The sequence below is a fragment of the Pseudoliparis swirei genome, chromosome 18, assembly GCF_029220125.1.
Source record: "Pseudoliparis swirei isolate HS2019 ecotype Mariana Trench chromosome 18, NWPU_hadal_v1, whole genome shotgun sequence".
NCBI lineage: Eukaryota > Metazoa > Chordata > Actinopteri > Perciformes > Liparidae > Pseudoliparis > Pseudoliparis swirei.
The window spans coordinates 4,358,113-4,380,542 of NC_079405.1; the positions used below are offsets into that span (position 1 = coordinate 4,358,113).

At 46.6% G+C, this 22,430-nt stretch overlaps 1 protein-coding gene across 1 annotated transcript in view; it reads left to right on the forward strand.

Annotated features, from left to right (window-relative positions):
- Positions 1–22,430, forward strand: part of arhgef10la (Rho guanine nucleotide exchange factor (GEF) 10-like a) — a 119,903-nt gene that overhangs the window by 7,512 nt on the left and 89,961 nt on the right. The window contains exons 2-9 of the mRNA XM_056436584.1: positions 2,234–2,530; positions 4,735–4,762; positions 10,570–10,682; positions 13,862–13,939; positions 14,039–14,166; positions 15,089–15,184; positions 15,788–15,896; positions 17,074–17,174. Coding sequence (XP_056292559.1) covers positions 2,239–2,530; positions 4,735–4,762; positions 10,570–10,682; positions 13,862–13,939; positions 14,039–14,166; positions 15,089–15,184; positions 15,788–15,896; positions 17,074–17,174 — 945 coding nt within the window. The 5' untranslated portion in view covers positions 2,234–2,238. The remainder of the gene's footprint in view (positions 1–2,233; positions 2,531–4,734; positions 4,763–10,569; positions 10,683–13,861; positions 13,940–14,038; positions 14,167–15,088; positions 15,185–15,787; positions 15,897–17,073; positions 17,175–22,430) is intronic.

Consider the following 22,430-nt stretch of genomic DNA (forward strand, 5'->3'; position numbering starts at 1 on the left):
ATGTTAGTAAATTTGAAGCCAACAGGAGGGTTAATGACAAAAAAATAAAATAATTCAATGCCATTGCTATTCCTGAACAACATCGTGTCAGCTCTTCCGTCAGCCAAAAAGTTTACAAAAAAACAACAAGGTCCAAAAAGGGGCAGGCAGAGAATCGGGGGTCAGGAATATCCAGGGCACAGGGACGACGGAAACAAAGACAACAACTATGGACAACAATCCAACAGGAGACGAGGGAAACACTGACACAATATACAGGGGGGAAAACACAGGTGTACGACATCAGACACTAACGAGACAAGAGTGGCTGAGGGCAGGTGAAGGGAATTAAACAATCAAGACAGAGGAGACACAGGAGACACGGAACAGGGTGTTACACATTGCTTAGAAAACATGCCCGATCCAAATGCAAAGCAGATGCCGGGTCCATTGATCGGGGGACACTAGCTCGCACTCAAACGTCACAGAAAGCCCCCACTCAGTGTAATAATGAAGCAATCACCATGTGCAGCAATGCGATGCCTTCAGGGCTTGTGCGTCATTTCACTTTAGAAAATACAGCTGACGAAATCGGTGCAAAACGTGTTATGTGTTTACAAGTGCTCGCCGGTGTGGATTTTTCATTAACTTTTCATCAACTCCTTAAACGTCTCGTCTGTTGTCTTACCTGTTCTCTTTGATAAGACCGGATGAAATTAGCCTCTTAGATAATTGAGTTCTGTCATGTTAGGGCACATGTTTTCATCAGCGGGTGTGTGTGTGTGTATCTTAATTAATCTGCCACCCGGCCTGGTGGGACTCTTTAATTTAACTAACAGTCTGCAGAACTGCCGCACGTCATCCGGTGATAGGACTCTGTTTCTCTCTCTGCGTATCGGACACTGGGAGCGGTTGTAAGTGCAGATAACGTCAATTTGAGTGAATGAAACAATTTGAAAACGTTGCTAAAGTTTTAGTGTTTTTATAAAAACATTAAGTTGTATCGGGTTCAGAGTTAATTTCAATTCAGTGGTAATTAGCATAACTGACTTTCATTTAAAAACTTAAAGATCTGTTACATGCCGCTGATTTTGCTTTTTTAATTGCTCACGCACACTCATTGTGTTAACACTTTACACTCGAGCGAAGTAAGACACAGCACTTTGAGATTAACGTGTCTGTTTCAAAGGGAGTTTGTTTCAAAAGCTCGGCAATCAAATCCAAAACAACCTTTTTACAGCAAAAGCAGCATTTTAATGACTTTTTCAAAGTAGCACACTGCCGTATATCTTTTTTAATTTTCTCATCAAGGCTTTTGTGAAAGATTGTTCCAGTACATTTACTAAAAGTTTAAGTGAAAACAATAGAAAGAAAGGCTTCACAAAATAAAAAACACATAACTTAGAGCTTAACAGCGACACAACAAACACAAAGAAAAGTGTATTACACTTCAGTAAATCAATACAGTGTCGGTGTTACCGATCTCAGGTTTTGTTTAGCATTTTAAATAGAAGTATTTTCCTCCAAATCATTGCAAGATAATTCATTCTTGAGTGTTCAATGTGAGACGCGGCGTGGAGTGTTTTGCAGAATTGCAAAGTGCAAAACAGAAAGTGTGTTCACTCTTTTGGTGGATTTGTCTTAGGGATTTTTAAAAAAAGTTGAGGTTTGATGCTTCTAGTGTTAACGCAATCACAAAAAAGCTAAACAAAAAGCAGCTTATGTTTATGAAGACCAGAGGACATTCCAGTCCTTCAGTCCATTTATCTTTGTTATGTCTTAATACAAATAATTCACATTATATGAAGGTCGGTACATTTAGGCTCAAGCTTTAACTCCTGAAGTCATAATAAGTGCAGCTTATTATCAGATGCAGACTAGTTATAATGTGATTGCAATTTTTTTTAATGTATTGTATTAAAGCAATATATTCTTTTTCTTTTGTATTTATTACTTACACACTAAAAGTGAATGATTAGAGAAAAGCATCAAACCTTAATTTAACCGTAACTTATTTGCACATAACTTTCTGTCCTGTATTCCAGTTTTTCTCCATGGATACAGATTAAAAATGCTCTTCACACATGTCTGAAAACTTTAAAGGTCACCTATCAACAAAAAGAGCCAATCTTCACCAGACAGTGAAATAAACAAGGAATTTCTCTCCACTAAAAGTGTCACTTTCAACTCAAAAAGTGGCCATCTCATTTTGGAGCAGTCTATTTACACATGACCTTTTGTCTCTTTTTTTCAGGGATCATGTCTAGCGGGATGGGTCAACAGCAACCGCCTAAGGAGGATGAAGAGGAGGAAGATGAGGAGCAAGGGGAAGAGTTCTCCTTTGAGGACAGTGTGGACGAGGAGAAACCCGAGGAGGACCGGACCGGGATCCCCTCCGATTCCGTTTGTGCCGACGAGTCGTCGAAAAAGGAGGCCAGCGTGGACAGTGTGCCGCCGACAGGCGCCGACGGCACACAACCTCTCACAACTTTGCCTCCTGCTGGACCGGAGGGCGTCCTCACCGAAGATGGAGCTGCGATTTCCACTGCAGGTAACACATTCTCTGGACTATAACGTTATTTTAAAACTGGTGCCGAATGTTGGTTGTCTAGTTGGTCAGCCGTCCAGACCCATATTAAAGGCATGAACTTTGGTGCAAGATGTACGCCATTTACTCAAATGAAAAGCTAATGCAGAACTTCCTTTTAAGTCAATTCATAAATATGCTGATATTTATATTAATTTATAAGTAATTTCTTCAAAACAGCAGAATGAATCAGCTACTTCCTCTAATGTGTGTGTTGGTTCTTGAGTGAATATTTCTATGAAGCAAATTGTGGTTCTAGTTTTGTTATATCAATATTTTTGATTTGAATTCTTCTTCCGAATCAATCTTCTTCCGGTCCAAAGTCAATATAATTGAATAGTGGGAAGGATTGTTTATTTTTTAGTCAAGTAAAAAATGTTAATTCCCCATCCAGACTCTTTCATATATTCTGTATTTAGCTAACGCTAACAGGCGCACTAGAGACAACCAGCAGTCAGCCTACAGTTAGGTGGTAACGTTATTCAAGCTATTAACAGCTGTTAGCCACACACACTGCCCCAAACAAAACAAAAGTAATCGTCTATATCTAACAAATATGCCACACAAAAAAGTAAAAATATACTGTAAAGTAGTGAGCTGTGAATTATTAACTTCCATGTGACACTAAATTCACGTTAGCTAGCTAACTAACGTAATATCATTACCTTCGCACTTTACCCTTAACAGTGAGTTATGGCCTTGGTATTATCAATGTATTATTGTCCAGAGAATATTTTGTCTCATATTGGATCATGATTACTGATGCATTGACCCATAGGAGTAGGAGTATTGTAACGTTGTAGGTTAAGGTAAGCTGGTACACTTGACGTGAGGTTATAGTTACTGTATGTCTTCGCTGGTCTCGCTGCCCAATGACTCGTATTAGGAATGAATAATATTTCACAAATATGTTGCATTAAAATTTAATATAACAGGTAAGAAAACCATAACTATAACTGCTAAGTAAATGTAAAAAAATAACAATAAATATCTTTGAAATGTTGTGGAATATAATTTTTAGGTAACTAAAAATGACAAAACGGATGTGAAGTATGAATTAAATGGAATATATCTATTGTGCATGTATGTGGAACATTTTCTTTAGCCTCTCTGGCACATCTGGAAATACATGAGAATTTAATTTAGTACATTACAAAATATTCTATTTTCCATCACTGCTAATGCATTTGGACTTGGACAGTTCGACACCATCTGGCTTCAGTTAACATAACGCCAACTTTCTTTTCTTTTTTCAAACAATAGACACTGAATAGTTTTAAGTTGCTGTACTGTAGCCAAAAGGCCCACGCTCGATCCATCCTACGTGTCATCAAACCGCTGCCTGCTGGGCGGATCAATGAACCAATACCTAGTTCACTGTTCAATAATCCTTGAAGATTTTCTGTTCCTTCTTTAGTTAACGTATCTGTGAGTCACCATAGCCGATGTGCAGTTTTAATATCTCCATAACCAGATTAAATTTATGCCATGGGTGGACGGAGCAGAGTAATCATTGCCCTTAATTGGACGAAGTTAGATAGATATAAGTATGATATATTTACGACCTGGCTATTGCTGCCCAACCGGCCCCGGTACTTACACGCCTGGATAAAGAGATCTGGGTCCAGGAGAAGTTTTGTGCGATTAATGCTTAATTAAAAAGCTTTATTATTTTTACCAAGCCTTTATGTGTGGTAATCCACTAAGTAGGCTGTGGTGATGCGTTGGGGAATTCTGGGCGTTGACGATAGCGTGTCGTACAGGTGTTACAGATCAATCCCTCACCACATGAGACACGATTACATGGTGCAATTTAAAGAAAATCATTTTTGTTTAGTGGCAATTTCTTAGAAAATACAACTCTGCCGCGCTAAATCATCACTTTTCCCGCCTTACGCCATCTGCCTAAGTATCTCAGACTCGGTGTAAGCAGTGTAAGTAGGTGTGATTTTGTTTTTTGACAGTAATGTTTTGAGGCTTTGAGAAGCTCCACTGCTTACGGGACGTAAGAGGGAGTGAGTAATTACAACACAAAGTCACCGTCTCTCAAGATGTCTGTTCTTAAATTCCTGCCACGGTTGCATTTGTCACTTTTGAAACATGCACTTCATTTGCTTTGGAATATAGTTTGTCTCACTTCTTTTTCCTTCGTCTTCTCATTTCGACAGATGTTCCAGTTCACGAGTCACCCGGCGGGTAAGCTGCCTTCAATTCCCCATTACAGTGTCGAAAAGGAAAAAAAAGAGACTTAACATTAAGGGCGGTGGAGAAACTCAACATCACGTCAGTGTTATGTCATCGTGGCTGAGATCATGTTCGCGCTCACGCTCCATCCACACACGGCGGGTATGAGATACTCTGATGTCGCGCCGAAATCTATTTGCGCAAACATTTCGATGCCAGATGGCAATGTCACACCACACAGTGACAAGTGGTAGTGTCGAGTATAGTGTGGTGTTGCGGATACAACCCTCGTGGGGGGGGGGAAATCGCAGGATTGCAAAACGTATGATGATGCGTACAGTATGACGTGATGAGCCGCGCTCGTGCTCTGCAATGCGGCGCCAAGACGAATTTGATTTAAAAAGTCTGTCCCCCCCCCCAATGGAATTTTCTTTTCTTTTTTTCATGTAACCCTAGCGATACGTATGCAAACAGTTTCAAGCCACCCCGAAACACTCAGCGGAGGTTCACTAGAACGTTTTTTGTGTGGTGTGACATTCTCCTTCAAATTGTTCTCGCTGAAGACATTTAGGTTTTTTAATTGCTAGAGACGGACAGGTGTGACTACTAACATTGATGGCTGACTTCAATTACGTCTCCCTCTAAGCCTCCTCCGGTGAGCGAGTGTTCGCCACACAGGGGAACATCAACTGGGGCACCTGAATTAAATGCACCCTTAATTAATGTTATTAATTGCACCTGTGCGTTTCCTGCTGCGACTCGCACTAACGCACTCTGGATGCTGAGTTCTACACCGTGTGGATTACCAACTCAGGTGGACTGTTTCTGTAAAGACATGTCGGTGTTGAATCGTTCAAATATATATTTTTAAGTGCTTTAAGTTGCACACATTAAGGTCTGTTCATCTTTTTGATGTTTGGTGGTGGGACAACCTGAAAGCCCTGCACACAGGGGATTATATAGTCTAATGAGCCCGGATAACTGGGCGGGTGTTCAGAGTATAGAGACTGTGTGTAGGCGGTGACGCGGTAGGGCGGCCACCCTGTCAATCACAAGGTAGCCCGGCCCGAAAGCATACTCTGCTTTATGTTCTATTAGACTTTAAATGGGACTATAACTTATTAAACTAGAATGGGCAGATTGGTAGAGCGCACACCTTCTCATATCACAATATTGGGCATTGAATTATGAACATGTTGGCATTAGTTGCATGCCAATTTGGTAAAAATTGACTGTGCTATGGTAAAAAGAAGATTTTGACCTTTTCATGACCTTGACCTTTGACCTGATTGATCCCAAAATCTAATCAAATGGTCCCCGGCTAATAACCAATCATCCCACTAAATTGCATGCGATTCAAGAAGATTTTGACCTTTTCATGACCTTGACTTTGACCCGATCAATCCCAAAATCTAATCAAATGGTTCCCGGATAATAACCAATCATCCCACCAAATTTCATGCGATTCGGTTTAATACTTTTTGTGTTATGCGAGGAACACGCATACAAATAAATAAATAAATACACGGCGATCAAAACATAACCTTCCGCATTTTCAATGCGAAGGTAAAGAACATCAAGCTGAACACTTGACACTATAGATTAAGACCATAAACTAATGTTTACAAGGTTTACTGAGGGAATAAATCTAGAGAGAAGTAGTCATTTTCTCATAGACTTCTATACAATGTAACCTTTTTCGGAAGTCGCCCCCTGGTGGCCAGTTGAAACAATTCAATTTTAAGACACTTCCGCATTGGCTTCACTCTTAGAAATCTTTTCACATAAAACTTAAACAAACTTCATGAGGACATTTTATTATTAATGGGTTACATGACCAAAACTTGTGGAATTTAGTTTTACATCAACACATGGAAACATTAAAACTGATTAAGCTTTATTATTATTCAGCCAGAGGATTTAGTATTTGGCCGAATGAAGACGGCAGCAGGTGTCCGTTCCATCTGCGATCTCTAACTGTTTTTTTTCCTTCTTGAGCATCAACAGTTTTGCTCTAATAATAATACTAATCCTTCTGATCCCGCCCTGTTCCTACGTACGCCAATTTGGAATTACCAAAAATCTGCTTGGCACGCTCCAGACACACTTGGCAAAAAGCGCACTTGAATGCAATCTGGCCGTGCCGCTGGGGTTCACGAGCCCACGGCGTCCTCCCAAACCACTGACTTGTGGAGGTAAAGAGATTTAAAAAGTGCAGCGCTTAGCTAACGACAGCTGCTTGGATGGCGGCCATCTTGCGACGGGAGTCGCAGCGGCCGTGACGCCAAACCGCGCTCGAGGCGTAACTTATTTTCTTCATACCAATGTACTTCCTCCACCTTTTGAACTTCCCATTCAGTTGGATCTCTTGCGACCCTAGAGAGGGGACGATTGAACCCCTTTGCTAAGTCCCGCCCCTGGAACGCAGACCGGCCAATCAGTGCGTAGAATTGGCCAACTCCGACAGGGGTGCGACATCTGTCCTTAAACATTACGTAATAGTGATAGTCATTACTCAGAGAGGTTCGAATAATATATAAATATATATATATATATATAAATATCTATATAAATATAGGTATTTAAAGCCTGTGGTGCTAACGTTAGCAGAGAGTTAGCGTGTCATTAACTGCAGAAGTAGCTTTTTAATGAACAGTGAATGAAGACCAACCGGGCCGAGCAGAACCAGTGTTGTTGAAGACGGTTTCCTTCGAGGCCTCCGAGGCCTCCGAGGCATCGTAAATGATAATAAGATACTATATTGATTAGTTGATAGCAACTTTCAAAGCGTCCACCGGGAGGTCCGCAGCCAAAGTCACCGACAGAACCGCCGAGAGGCGTTCCTCCAAAAGACTCCTTTGGTTTGCAAGAACCGAGGCTCTGCTCTCCAAAGACTTTTAATAATCCTTGAGAAGTACGTGTAAAACGTTAAAAACAAAAGTGTGAAGTTTACATCTGTAAAGCAACAGGCACATCCAAACTGCTTCAACCAACCGGAAAAGCGAAAAACCGTATAAAAGTATTTCAGAGACGAGTGAAATGATATTCACACTTTCAGACTTTCTTTGCCTGTTCAAAGTTACGAGGTTTTTTGTGTGGGCCAGATGTAATCAGAAGTTCTCTGGCCTTCGAGATGAAGCCATGCAGGGGCCCTGATTGAGATGAAGCCATGCAGCCCCCCTCCCCCCCCACCCTGTGCTCAGAACCCTTCACTGATGTGTTCAGCAGAGGTTTCAAAGCCTTTATTCGTGCACAGGTGTGTGTGTGTGTGTGTGTGTGTGTGTGTGTGTAGAGTCACAGTGAGGACAATTTCCCATGCAGGGATATTTCTGCTGAGTGCTCATTTCCTCTTTCGTTTAGTCAATATTCTGCCTTCTTTTTTTTTAAAGAAGAGCGATCAATTGCCCGTCCCACCGTCGGGGCGTTAAGACTGTCAGGAGTTTATTTTCTATTGTTATTGCGGAAACGATATGTTTTTTTCCCCCATAACACCGCAGTGACAGCACATCAGCTCAACGCAGCGTTTCTCTCCTGTGAGTTTTAAGTGCGCTGCTTGACGCCGGGGCGTCGACTTCTTCTTTTTTTTAACCCCGTGACGGATAGTTTGCGGCAGGATCGATAGCGACGCTCCTCAAATCACTCACAGCCAGGCAGACAAGCTGGATATACATATATTTATTTACGTATATTAACGGCAAGAGATCAGTTTATGGGTGATGACAGACGGCTCTTTGCTTTGTTTTCTCGTGGCTGGAGATCATTGTTGTCCTTCGGATGGAGACGGATGATGCAGAATGCAGCAGAGTGATACTTTATAGTCTCGGGCGGCTCGACAGCGACGCAGAAAAACAACAACCGCCTGCTATCAGGAGCCGTCATGTGACATGTCGACAGGGTCGTCTCGTTCCAGGTGTGTGGCGCGCAGCAGGCCGAGCGAGGCTCAACCAGACCTCTTTTATATTTAGACAAAGCTCACGGCTCGTTGCATCGTCCGTTAAATCGCCAATTCATCGATAAGTTGTTCGGTCTATAAAATGTCAGAAAATATAACAATACACGTGGATCGGTGTGTTCCAAAGCCCAACATTCTCAAACTCAAAAGATATTCAGTTTACCGTAAGTGTGATTGAAACGTATGTATATGGAAGATAAATATATAAATATATATATTTTAAATTTATTTTAATTTTATTCTTTATTTGTATTTTTTTTCTTTATTATTTTTCTTTACTTCATGTTAATTATCTGATTCATTTGATAATAATAATTTAGTATATATATAAAAGATTTTTTGCTTCTACCTCTACCTTTTTAGGCTTTCTGTTATATAAAGAATTATATAAAGAATTATAAAGAATAATATGGCATTGTATTGCAATGATTGACTGAATAAAAACAAAAACAAAATAATACACAACATATACGAGCAAAGACACCCACAAATATCTTCACTAAATATTTGACAACTTATTGATATATTGTTGCAGCTCTAATAACGTTTCGAATACTCTACTCACATTTATTCACGTTCATCATTCTATTTACATCTACCATTTAATTCTCCTTCATTTTGGACTCGATTGGAATGATTGGGTTTTGCTGATACAGCTTTGAACCCGCCTTCAAAATAAAAGTCCCAACCGCCTCAAACCGACGGCGTTTTGCACGCATCGTTATTTGTTTCTGCCCGACCCTCTGGAGGAGGAGCCGGTGCTGAGCAGAGGGACACATTCAGTTAGTGGAGATGAGACTCTCCTGTGTGTGAGGGAGAACGTCCACGTGAGAGCCGTGTCAACAAGACTTTGTCAGAGTCAGAGTCGGCTTTTAAAAAGCTGCTTCCAGTCACGTCAGAAAGCCGGCGTGATGATGATGATGAGCGGTGATGATGATGATGAGTCGACAGGCGCTCAAAGTGAAGTAACTCCAGCAGCAAGCAGTGGGTGTGATTATATTTCTTCGTTACACATGCACAAGTTGTTGTGAATAAGTGGGTCGGCGACTCGCCCCCCTATGATCATTATAATTATGAACGCCGCTTATGGAGGACACGTGTTGTCTCGAGTGATGACTTCCTGGAAGCCACTCTTATAATGAAAGTATAAAGATGATCCTGTCTGGGCGGAACAGGTTCATGACCACGAGCCCGGAGTCGTTGGGCTGTGATTGGCCAACATTAAACGTGCAAAGAAAACTAAAATGACCCTCGAGGAAACGATCAAAAGCTTCGTAAAAGCTTTGTAAATACAAGGAAATCTTAAACCCTGAATGGAAAATAAAGGAAAGGTAATAAAATAATAAAATAATGTTGTTATATTACTGTATCTGACTCCACCGCTGCGTTAGATACACGTACGGTTCTTCATGTGCCGGATCATTTTCATCTTCGTCCTAATTTTTTGCCTCCGAATTTCATCATAATCTTCTTTTTTTTGCGAAATAAACCGACGAACATGAGGGAGGTGAAGCCCCGCCTCCTGGATGGAGGTGAAGCCCCGCCTCCTGGAGGGAGGAAACCACAACAGTTTGACATCAGCAAAGATGTATCCGACTTTGGGGAGTGTGAGTGTGTGTGTGTGTGTGTGTGTGTGTGTGTGTGTGTGCGTGTATGTGTGTGTGTGTGTGCGTGTATGTGTGTGTGTGTGTAGCAGAGAACTATTCGGACTCCCAGCTGCAGCCGCTCTGCCTCCCCTCCTTCCTCTCGGGGGAAGTGACCTCCTCATGAGGTGCCTCCTCTAAGCTCGTGTGTGTGTGTCTGTGTGTATCTGTGTGTGTGTGTGTGTGTGTGTGTGTGTGTGTGTGTGTGTGTGTGTCTTCTCAAGGGCCTCGGCAGCAGAGCTCCGGGAGCTTCCTGTCGAGACGCCGACCGACTCGGGAGACCGCGGCAAAGAAACCGGCGAGGAAAGCTCCGAGGCCCGGGACCCCTCCGGTACAGGTACGCGACTCCATTATACTCACAGGGACCTTATGTTGAACATCACAAAGGATGAAATGTACGCCTGCGTGGTTTGGTAGCCCGCTGCACATTGTGTCTCGTGACCTTGAACGAAGGTCGCAAAAAAACCACCACGTTACGGGCCTGCGGTCATCTTACGGTTCATCGATTACGACGGTGAAGGAGGTCTCTCTCACACACACACACACACACACACACACACACACACACACACACACACACACACACACACACACACACACACACACACACACACACACTAACCGGGCACAATGCGCATATATTCTCCGGCATGGTTTGATTTGGACAGAGACATGACATGAATGCAATTAATTGAGGCCGAGGATCAATAGGGAGCCATTTCCAGGAGGGAAAATTGCTTTTGGATTTTTCGACCGTCAGCATCGCGGCCGTTTATTTGAAGCCGGCTCCGGAAACGAGAGATGTAAAGGAGCACCCCCCCCCTCACCTCCCTCCCCCCCCCCACCCGCCACGCGGCACGACACACACGGTGCCTCTCTCTACGTGTACCGTATGTATATTTAAGCTAACGGAAAAATGAAATTATATTAAACCTCTCGCCGACATATCTTTTATTGTAAAAGAGAAAGACGGAAAGGCACAGTGATAACATATATCAGTAGTGAGAAACCTACTGCACCGCTCTGTGTGTGTGTCGGATTAAACATGGTTTAAAAATATATATTTATATACATATATATATTACAACTTTTTTTAAAAATATTATATTTTTTAACATTGTTTAAAGTGTCTATACATATACGTATACATATATATATATATATTTAAAAAACAATGTTTAATTTTGAAAACAAAGTTTAAAAAAGCACCCGATGTGTGTGTGTGTATATATATATATATACATATATATATACATATATATATATGTGTGTGTATATATATATATACATATATCAGGTGCTGTTTTTAACTTTTTTGCAAAAAAATGCATTTGCATTCCTTGGTTTTGCAGAAATACTTCCGTCTGACCAAATCTAGTTCATCGTGATGGTTGAATAATGAAGTGTTTCCTGTTTGGCACAGTTTCGATGTCATCACCCGACTCTGATTGCAAAAGCTTTGCGGGTTTTGTTTGTTCTTTTGGGGCTTTTTGTTGTTGTTTTTCCTCTCACGCGGGTGTTTGCGTGTTCACCCGACCGCCTGCCGCGTCATCGGGACCCTCGCTCGAGTCGACGGTGGCGCCACTGTGTAGAAGTTCAAATAAAAAGTAATGACAACACTGAGGAGGAACTTCTGGTTTCCCCCCTCGCCGGAAACAACAAGCCGAGTTCCCGAGAGACGGAGTCGCTGCAGATATGCTGATAGTCGTCATGCCGACAGCCCAAACCCAGTTGTTCTCTATCCCCCATCGTCTCTGAATGCAGAGAGCGATATATATGAATTAATCCTCTTTTCTAGAAGAAGAAAAAACCCGTTTCTCTTTGTTCATGTCCCGGATTGTTTCCAGAGGTGATCCTGAATGTTGAGCCTGCGTGACAGAAAGAATACACACATCGGATCCATTGAGAGGGGGGGGGGCTGAGGGAGTAAAGTGTTGCAGACACAAATCGCAGTTTAAAACCAAATCAATAAAAGCTCGCTGAGCTAAATTAGGCTGAAACGCTCTCGGAGCGGTTTAATGACAAACCCTGCCGAGCGTGGAGTCGGGAGCGGTCAATAGGCTCCGACAAGCCCCCCGGCTACCACCCCGGCTACCACCCCGGCTACCACCCCGGCTACCACCCCGGCTTCCACCCCGGCTACCACCCCGGCTACCTCCCCCCCTACCTCCCCGCCTACCACCCCGGCTACCACCCCGTCTACCACCCCGGCTACCACCTGCTACCCTACCACCCACCCCAGCTACCACCCCTACCACCCCGCTACCACCCGGCTACCACCAGCTACCTCCCGCCTACCACCCCAGCTACAGCTACCACCCGGCTTTCACCCCAGCTACCTCCCGCCTACCGTCTACCACCCTGGCTACCCTACCACCCCGCTACCACCCCAGCTACCACCCGGCTACCACCCGTCTACCACCCGCTACCACCCGGCTTCCACCCCGGCTACCTCCCCCCCTACCTCCCCGCCTACCACCCCGGCTACCACCCCGGCTACCACCCCGGCTACCACCCCGGCTACCACCCCGGCTACCTCCTACCACCTCCCTACCACCCGTCTACCACCCGCTACCACCCTGCTACCACCCCTGCTACCACCCTACCCGGCTACCACCCCGGCTACCACCCCTACCCTCCACCCCCTACCTCCCCCTACCACCCGCCTACCACCCGGCTACCACCCCGGCTTTCACCCCGGCTACCACCCCAGCTACCTCCTCCCTACCTCCCGCCTACCACCCTCTACCACCCTGCTACCACCCTGCTACCACCCCGGCTACCACCCGGCTACCTCCCCTACCTCCCCTACCTACCACCACCTGCTACCACCCCGGCTACCACCCCGGCTTCCACCCCGGCTACCACCCCGGCTACCACCCCGGCTACCTCCCCCCCTACCTCCCCGCCTACCACCCGCTACCACCCCTGCTACCTCCCCTACCTCCCGCCTACCACCCCTGCTACCACCCCGGCTACCACCCCTACCACCCCTGCCTACCTCCCCTACCTCCCCGCTACCACCCGGCTACCACCCTGCTACCACCGCCTACCACCCGCCTACCACCCCGGCTTCCACCCTGGCTACCACCCCGGCTACCACCCCGCCTACCACCCCGGCTACCACCCCGCCTACCACCCTGCCTACCACCCCGGCTACCACCCCGGCTACCACCCCGGCTACCACCCCACCTACCACCCCGCCTACCACCCTGGCTACCACCCCGGCTACCACCCCGCCTACCACCCCGCCGTGCCACGGGCCCCAGGAAGAACACCTCTGAATGCAACTCTGAAACAAGAAGCGTGTAAATATTGAAAAGAGGTTCTCAAACTCCGAGCCGGAGAGGCGAGAAGAAGATCTGTCGTCTCTTATCTGTGGGAGAAAAAAAAAGGCTCCGGGCGCGTCTTTGTGTCGTTGTTGTTGTTGTTGTTGTTTTTGTGTGTGTGAGGAAGTGTAAACAGACGGATAGAAGGGCAGCGCTGTGTGTGTGTTTGTGTTCTGTGATGCGACAGCAGCTCCCCGTGAGCCGGAGGCCTCGGGGGTGATCTACGACGACGTCCCGGGCGAGGAGCCGCTCTCCCCCGACGAAGGTGAGCGGCCGGGCCCACGACTCTGTGTGTGTGTGTGTGTGTGTGCGTGTGTGTGTGTGTGTGCGTCTTGATGTGCAGCTGCTGATGTGCGCTCAGCAGATATGATCTACGAGGACGTTCAGCGGGACGGCGCCCCGCCGGACGCCGACGACGGCTGGAGCTCCAGCGAGTTCGAAAGCTACGACGAGCAGTCGGACAACGAGACCAAACACCCGGCCCCGAGCAAGGTGGTGCGACTGTGTGTGTGTGTGTGTGTGTGTTCCATACGACCGGCCAGGTGGTTTTCAGGTTGTTTTTTCATCACTTAAAAGAAACCCCAAAAAATAATCAAAGAGAATATTTCACGCTCCTCCGTCGTCTTTATTAATGTTCAGAAGTGGAAGGAAACTATTAAGAGCATGAAAGATGCATCGCAGCCTTACACACCAGGAGCCTCTCTCTCCTCCTCCTCCTCCTCCTCCTCCTCCTCCTCCTCCTCTGCCGGCTCGGCCGCACGGCGCCAGTCCTCCACACGATGGCGCTGTGTGCACGCTCACGTGTCAGAGTCGCGCTCACGGGGAACTGAGTTGAATCGTTATTAATGTATTTTTTATGTATGGATGAGATTCGATTGAAACTAAAATCCTGAGTCAAATCGATACTTTTGGAAGCGTGGGTTGGGGGGTTTTGGGGGGGGGGGGGGGTCAGCTGCACTGGTTGAACAATTAATAGCAGACGCTTTGACTGTCAGGCGATTTGGGGCGTCTAAAACACATCGCTGCTCATTAGTCTCGCCTGATTATTTCTCCCCGGAGTTCTCTCCTGTTGACTCCGCCTCCTCTCACGGGACGGACTTGGCTTCTTTAATAATCGCCCATAAGTGGCCCATCCTCATCTCAACCTGGTGTCCATTCGCCTCACGCCCCCCGTGACCCCGTGACCCCGTGACCCCTGTGACCCCGCCCTCCCTCTCCCGTGCTCGTGATTCAATGTTGCGTAGCTTGTGTTTTCCCACCCCTCCTTGATCACTTTCCCTCCGTTTCTCCTCTCTTCCTCCTTTCTCTTCCTCTCTTCCACCTCCTTTTCTGTGGCTAAACGCGACCTGTGTGCCCCCACCCCACACCTTCCCGCCCCGTGGCCCCGCCCCCTCCCCCCTCCCAACACCTGTAGCCCCCCCCTGAAGGGTGCCGGCTGAGGGACCGCTGTGCCCGGACCAAGCGAGAGCTGGCCATGAGGCTGTCGGGCAAACACAACTATGACATCAAGGTACACGGACAGGGCTTCTTCTTCTTCTTCTTCTTCTTCTTCTTCTCCTCTTCCTCCTCCTCCTCAGAGCCTCCATGTTTGCCTAAAGGATTGATGAAGACCCGCAGCAGGAATATGCACACGCTGACTCACGGGCTTAAAACTGACTCATTGCAGCATCCAAGCTTTCCTTTGGACTGTGACTTCTCTCTCTCTCTCTCTCTCTCTCTCTCTCTCTCTCTGCCTGGCGTAACATCAATACGCATTCATGAGAAGCGTGAATAATTAAACAATATTCTTATTGACTTCCATAAGCACCGGTGCAACTTTCCCCCGTCCAATTAATGACCTACTTTCGTTGAAGTAGCACCGTTTAAAATTAAAATTAAAACCAATACTACCACCACCCTGTGAGTGAGTGTGTACTCCCGGTTGCCGCGGCGATCGGGGGGGTGGAGTTTGCGGTCAATCACTCGGTGACCGTCGTGTCTGCGTGACGTGTTCGAGGGCCCTCTGATTAGAGGCGGGGGGGGGGGGGGGGGGTCGCAGGCCCTTGTCTCCGCAGCTTCCGGGGGATTGGGGGCGGAGTCTAACCGAGTCTCTAACGCCGCCTCTGTTTCCCAGGTGCAGCAGCTGATGAAGGCGGCGAGGAGCGGCACGAAGGACGGCCTCGAGAAGACCAAGATCGCCGTCATGCGCAAAGTGTCCTTCCTGCAGAGGAAAGACCAGCTGGGTACAGGTTCGGTCCCTTTGTTGGACATGTTGCTGGTCAGAAAACATTTAAATAATGGGTATTGGTTTATTGAAGTCTGGGAATTAAACTCTTTGGACTCTTTGCAAAGCGAGTGAGACACAAAGTCTGACTTCCGCTTCGTCTTTTTTTCGAGCAAATCTTTCAGGGGGAGGAAATAAAAGAGAGAAAGAAAGATCCCAATGATCTTATAACCGGATGAGGCTTTGAAGACGGGCGACGTGGTCAAGTAAAGTTTTTTATGGATAGATATATAAATCTATATATATTTAAATATAAATATAAAAAAATATATATATATTTATTTATCTCTATATATATATAAATATATATGTATTTATATATATATAATTATATATACAGTATATATATATATTTATTTTTATATATATATTTATTTATATATATATATATTTATATATAGGTTGTGTTCTAGGAGCTGCTGCCTGACAATAGAGAGAGAGATTACCATCCATTAATGGAGTATCGAACAGCTCCATAAATCATAGACACCGACCCACGACGACTCAAACTAATCCTCCCCCCCGCCTCTTCCCCCCCCCCCCCCTTCCATCACAAAGAGGTAAAGAGGCCGGCTGCTATTTGTAGGCTGTCGATCGAGAGGAAATCTGCACAGCATTATATATATTTATATATTTCCTTTTCCGCAAATGCAAAGTCTTTAATTTGATCGGTGGCAGCGTTTGGTCTCCGTGTCTTTATGGTTACGGCTGGAGGAGGAGGTGGGGGGGGGGGGGTTCTTTTGCTTTGAGACTGCCGCATGTCTTTTGTGCCGATGCAGACGAGAGTGTGCTGGCTCGTGTTTCTCTGAGCTCCCGTTACTCTTACGGAGGAGATGCAGCGTTGTTTTGAAAGTTTTATCTTTCGCCGAAGCCCTCTTTGTCTCTCTCTCTCTCTCTCGCTCGCTCTCATCTCTCTTTCAGAGACTATAGAAATCTCTTCATATTTTCGAGGTAATAAACTTAGTGAGTCTCGATGTGTCTCCAGCTGCAGAGAGATTTAAAAGCTGCCTTCTGGTTTTCCCTCTCCGTCTTATTCTGACACACACACACACACACACACACACACACACACACACACACACACACACACACACTTGTTCACCTGTCTGAATGCTGGTCCCGCGTTGTGTCTGCAGAAGAGGAGGATGATGCCGGGTACCTGGATGTGGCCGTGTCGGAGGTGAAGCATCCTCCTCCTCAGCTGAGCCCCATGCCGGAGGGGCTGACCAGCCACCAGGTGACCTCACAGTGACTCATCACGTTAAACACACACGGCCATCGTGTCCTGGATCAAACAATACAATGGAGCACATTAAATCAGCCAATACATTTTATTTTAGATTTATATTGATGTGAACATGTGCCGTGACATCATCGATGTGTATATGTGCTATGACATCATCAATGTGAACATGTACCGTGACATCATCGATGTGAACATGTGCTATGACATCATCGATGTGAACATGTGCCATGACATCATTGATGTGAACATGTGCTATGACATCATCGATGTGAACATGTGCTGTGACATCATCGATGTGAACATGTGCCGTGACATCATCGATGTGAACATGTGCCGTGACATCATCGATGTGAACATGTGCTGTGACATCATCGATGTGAACATGTGCCGTGACATCATCGATGTGAACATGTGCTATGACATCATCGATGTGAACATGTACTGTGACATCATCGATGTGAACATGTGCTGTGACATCATCGCTGTGAACATGTGCCGTGACATCATCGATGTGAACATGTGCCGTGACATCATCGATGTGAACATGTGCCGTGACATCATCGATGTGAACATGTGCCGTGACATCATCGATGTGAACATGTGCTGTGACATCATCGATGTGAACATGTGCCGTGACATCATCTATGTGAACATGTGCTGTGACATCATCGATGTGAACATGTGCCGTGACATCATCGATGTGAACATGTGCTGTGACATCATCGATGTGAACATGTGCCGTGACATCATCGATGTGAACATGTGCTGTGACATCATCGATGTGAACATGTGCCGTGACATCATCTATGTGAACATGTGCCGTGACATCATCGATGTGATCATGTGCTATGACATCATCGATGTGAACATGTGCTGTGACATCATCGATGTGAACATGTGCCGTGACATCATCGATGTGAACATGTGCTGTGACATCATCGATGTGAACATGTGCCGTGACATCATCTATGTGAACATGTGCCGTGACATCATCGATGTGATCATGTGCCGTGACATCATCGATGTGAACATGTGCCGTGACATCATCGATGTGAACATGTACTGTGACATCATCGATGTGAACATGTGCCGTGACATCATCGATGTGAACATGTGCCATGACATCATCGATGTGAACATGTGCCGTGACATCATCGATGTGAACATGTGCCATGACATCATCGATGTGAACATGTGCTATGACATCATCGATGTGAACATGTGCCGTGACATCATCAATGTGAACATGTGCCGTGACATCATCGATGTGAACATGTACTGTGACATCATCGATGTGAACATGTGCTGTGACATCATCGATGTGAACATGTGCCGTGACATCATCGATGTGAACATGTGCTGTGACATCATCGATGTGAACATGTGCCGTGACATCATCGATGTGAACATGTACTGTGACATCATCGATGTGAACATGTGCCGTGACATCATCGATGTGAACATGTGCCGTGACATCATCTATGTGAACATGTGCTGTGACATCATCGATGTGAACATGTGCTATGACATCATCGATGTGAACATGTGCCGTGACATCATCGATGTGAACATGTGCTGTGACATCATCGATGTGAACATGTGCCGTGACATCATCGATGTGAACATGTGCCGTGACATCATCTATGTGAACATGTACCGTGACATCATCTATGTGAACATGTACCGTGACATCATCGATGTGAACATGTGCCGTGACATCATCTATGTGAACATGTGCCGTGACATCATCGATGTGAACATGTACCGTGACATCATCGATGTGAACATGTGCCGTGACATCATCTATGTGAACATGTGCCGTGACATCATCGATGTGAACATGTACCGTGACATCATCGATGTGAACATGTGCCGTGACATCATCGATGTGAACATGTGCCGTGACATCATCTATGTGAACATGTGCCGTGACATCATCGATGTGATCATGTGCCGTGACATCATCGATGTGAACATGTGCCGTGACATCATCTATGTGAACATGTGCCGTGACATCATCGATGTGATCATGTGCCGTGACATCATCGATGTGAACATGTGCCGTGACATCATCTATGTGAACATGTGCCGTGACATCATCGATGTGAACATGTGCTGTGACATCATCGATGTGAACATGTGCTATGACATCATCGATGTGATCATGTGCCGTGACATCATCGATGTGAACATGTGCCGTGACATCATCTATGTGAACATGTGCCGTGACATCATCGATGTGAACATGTGCCATGACATCATCGATGTGAACATGTACTGTGACATCATCGATGTGAACATGTGCTGTGACATCATCGATGTGAACATGTGCCGTGACATCATCGATGTGAACATGTGCCGTGACATCATCGATGTGAACATGTACTGTGACATCATCGATGTGAACATGTGCCGTGACATCATCTATGTGAACATGTGCTGTGACATCATCTAAGATGGCGCGGCTGTGTCCAGACGCCGTCGAGGTAGCTCCGCGGAGATTGTGCGCTCTTTTAGTTTTTGTGTTTATTTTTAATGTTTTCTTTGCCACAAACACATCGGCACTAACAACATACGACCACAGCACACTTTTGGACATAAACTTTTGCGCAAAACAAGGGTTTTTGTCCACTTTTTCCATCGATCCAGCGTGGCCGGCAGAGATCGTACGAGCGAACCACATCAACAACAGTGGAGCCGCTACTACGGGAGGCAGCGAAAACATCGAGGGAAGCGGGCGGAATTCGGAACAGACTGAGAGTTCAAGCCCACCGTCCACCTCTGCCCAGCATCCTTCTTGCTAACGTCCAGTCTCTGGAAAATAAGATGGATGATGTTAGGGCAAGAATCAGATTCCAACGGGACATGAGGGATTGTAATATCTTTTGTCTGACGGAAACATGGCTGAACCCGCTGGTGCCGGATCGAGTCATATGCCCAACCGAGTCCTTCTCTGTTTTCCGTGCAGACAGAACGGAAGAGTCTGGTAAATCTAAGGGTGGAGGGGTCTGCTTCATGACGAACAACATGTGGTGCGACCCCAAGAACATTAAGACTCTTTCTCGTTCCTGCTCGCCGAACCTGGAACATCTGACGATCTCATGCCGTCCATTCTACCTTGCCGGGTAGGTCAGCTCGGTCATCACCACAGCCGTCTACATTCCACCACAAGCGGACACCGGCGTAGCACTATCGGACCTACATGATGTGTTATGTCGGCATCAGAACAAGTATCCGACGCGGCTGTGGTGGTGGCTGGGGACTTTAATAGGCTAACCTAAAAAAGTCATGCCGAACTTTCACCAGCACATTACGTGTGCTACCAGAGGAAAGAACGTTGGACCACTGCTATCGCCATTCAAGAGAGGCTACAAGGCTGTCTCTCTCCTCCGTTCGGAAAATCAGACCACGCCGCCATTTTTCTGCTTCCGGATACCGCAAAAGATCGCGGGAAGCGGTAGTGACGAGGCGTGAAGCGGTGGTCTGACCAATCAGAGGCTGAGCTACAGGGCGCTCTGCGTGTCGTCGACTGGGACATGATCCAATCCAGTTCCAGTGACGTCAGCGAGTTCTTGAGTAGCAATGAGCCTCATAGCAACGCTTAACGGACACCATCGTCCCCACGGTAAAAGTTAGGGTCTTTCCTAACCAAAAGCCGTGGGTTGATAGATCCATCCGTGAAGCTGTGAACGCCCGTACTGCTGCCTATAACTCCGGTCTTGTATCCGGCAACATGGACGAGTACAAGGCAGCGGTCTATGGACTGAGGAGAGCGGTGAAGGAAGCCAAGAGGAAGTACCGAGACAGAGTGGAATCACAGATGGAGCAGCGCGACACCAGGCGCCTATGGCAGGGGCTACGGACTATCACAGACTACCAGAGCAGACGCCGCGCTATGGTGAGTGCCGACGCATCCCTAGCGGACGACCTGAACTCATTTTATGCACGGTTTGAGGCTAGCAACAACAGCGCTAGCTCGCCGCTAACAACAACACCGTTAAGCGTAGCGGTGAGTTCTACCGCTGGGGATGAACACACACTCTCTGTGACCGAGCACAGTGTGAGGAGGGCTCTGTTGAGGGTGAACACCAGGAAAGCTGCAGGTCCAGATGGCATATCTGGGCGAGTACTGAAGACCTGTGCTAACCAGCTAGCTCCAGTGTTCACCACAATATTCAACCTCTCCTGGCTGAGTCCGTGGTCCCCGCCTGCTTCAAGAGATCCACTATTGTCCCTGTGCCCAAGAATGCTTCTCCAGCATGTATGAATGACTACCGACCGGTGGCCCTCACCTCGGTGGTCATGAAATGCTGAGAGGCTGATAAAGGACTACATCTGCGCCTTCCTCCCTTCCTCCATGGACCCGCTGCAGTTTGCTTATCGCCCAAACAGATCCACGGATGATGCTGTCTCCCAGGTACTGCACACCACACTCTCTCATCTGGACAGCCAGAGGGGGCTATGGGAGGCTGCTGTTCATTGATTATAGTTCAGCTTTCAACACCATAGTCCCTCCAGACTGGCGGCAAGCTGATTGAGCTGGGACTGAACACCCCCCTGTGTGCTTGGATCCTGGACTTCCTGACCGCCAGGCCACAGGTGGTCAGGGTGGGCAGACACACCTCCAAATCCCTCACCCTGAACACAGGATCCCCCCAGGGTTGCGTCCTCAGCCCCTACTGTACTCCCTGTACACACATGACTGTGTGGCCAGGTTCAGCTCCAACACCATCATCAAGTTTGCGGATGACACAGTGGTGGTGGGCCTGATCTCCGACAACGGCGAGAAGGCCTACCTGGAGGAAGTTGCTGATCTGTCACTCTGGTGCCAGGACAACAGCCTCATCATGAATGTCACCAAAACTAAGGAGCTGATTGTGGACTTTAGGAGGCACAACAACAGAGGACGTACTCACCACTGGGGATTAACGGGACTACTGTGGGGAGGGTGAGCGGATATAAATACCTGGGAGTCCACATCACCGAGGATCTGACATGGTCACGAACACAGACACTCTGGTGAGAAAGGCAAGGCAGCGCCTCTACCACCTCAGGCAGCTGAGGAAATTTAAAGTTTCCCAGAGGATCCTTCAGTCCTTCTACTCTGGAGCTGTAGAGGCGTCCTGACAGGAAGCATCACAGCCTGGTTTGGCAACTGCTCCGCTCAGGACAGGAAGGCTCTGCAGAGAGTAGTGCGTTCGGCTGAACGCACTATTGGAACTACACTGCCCACCCTGCAGGACTTGT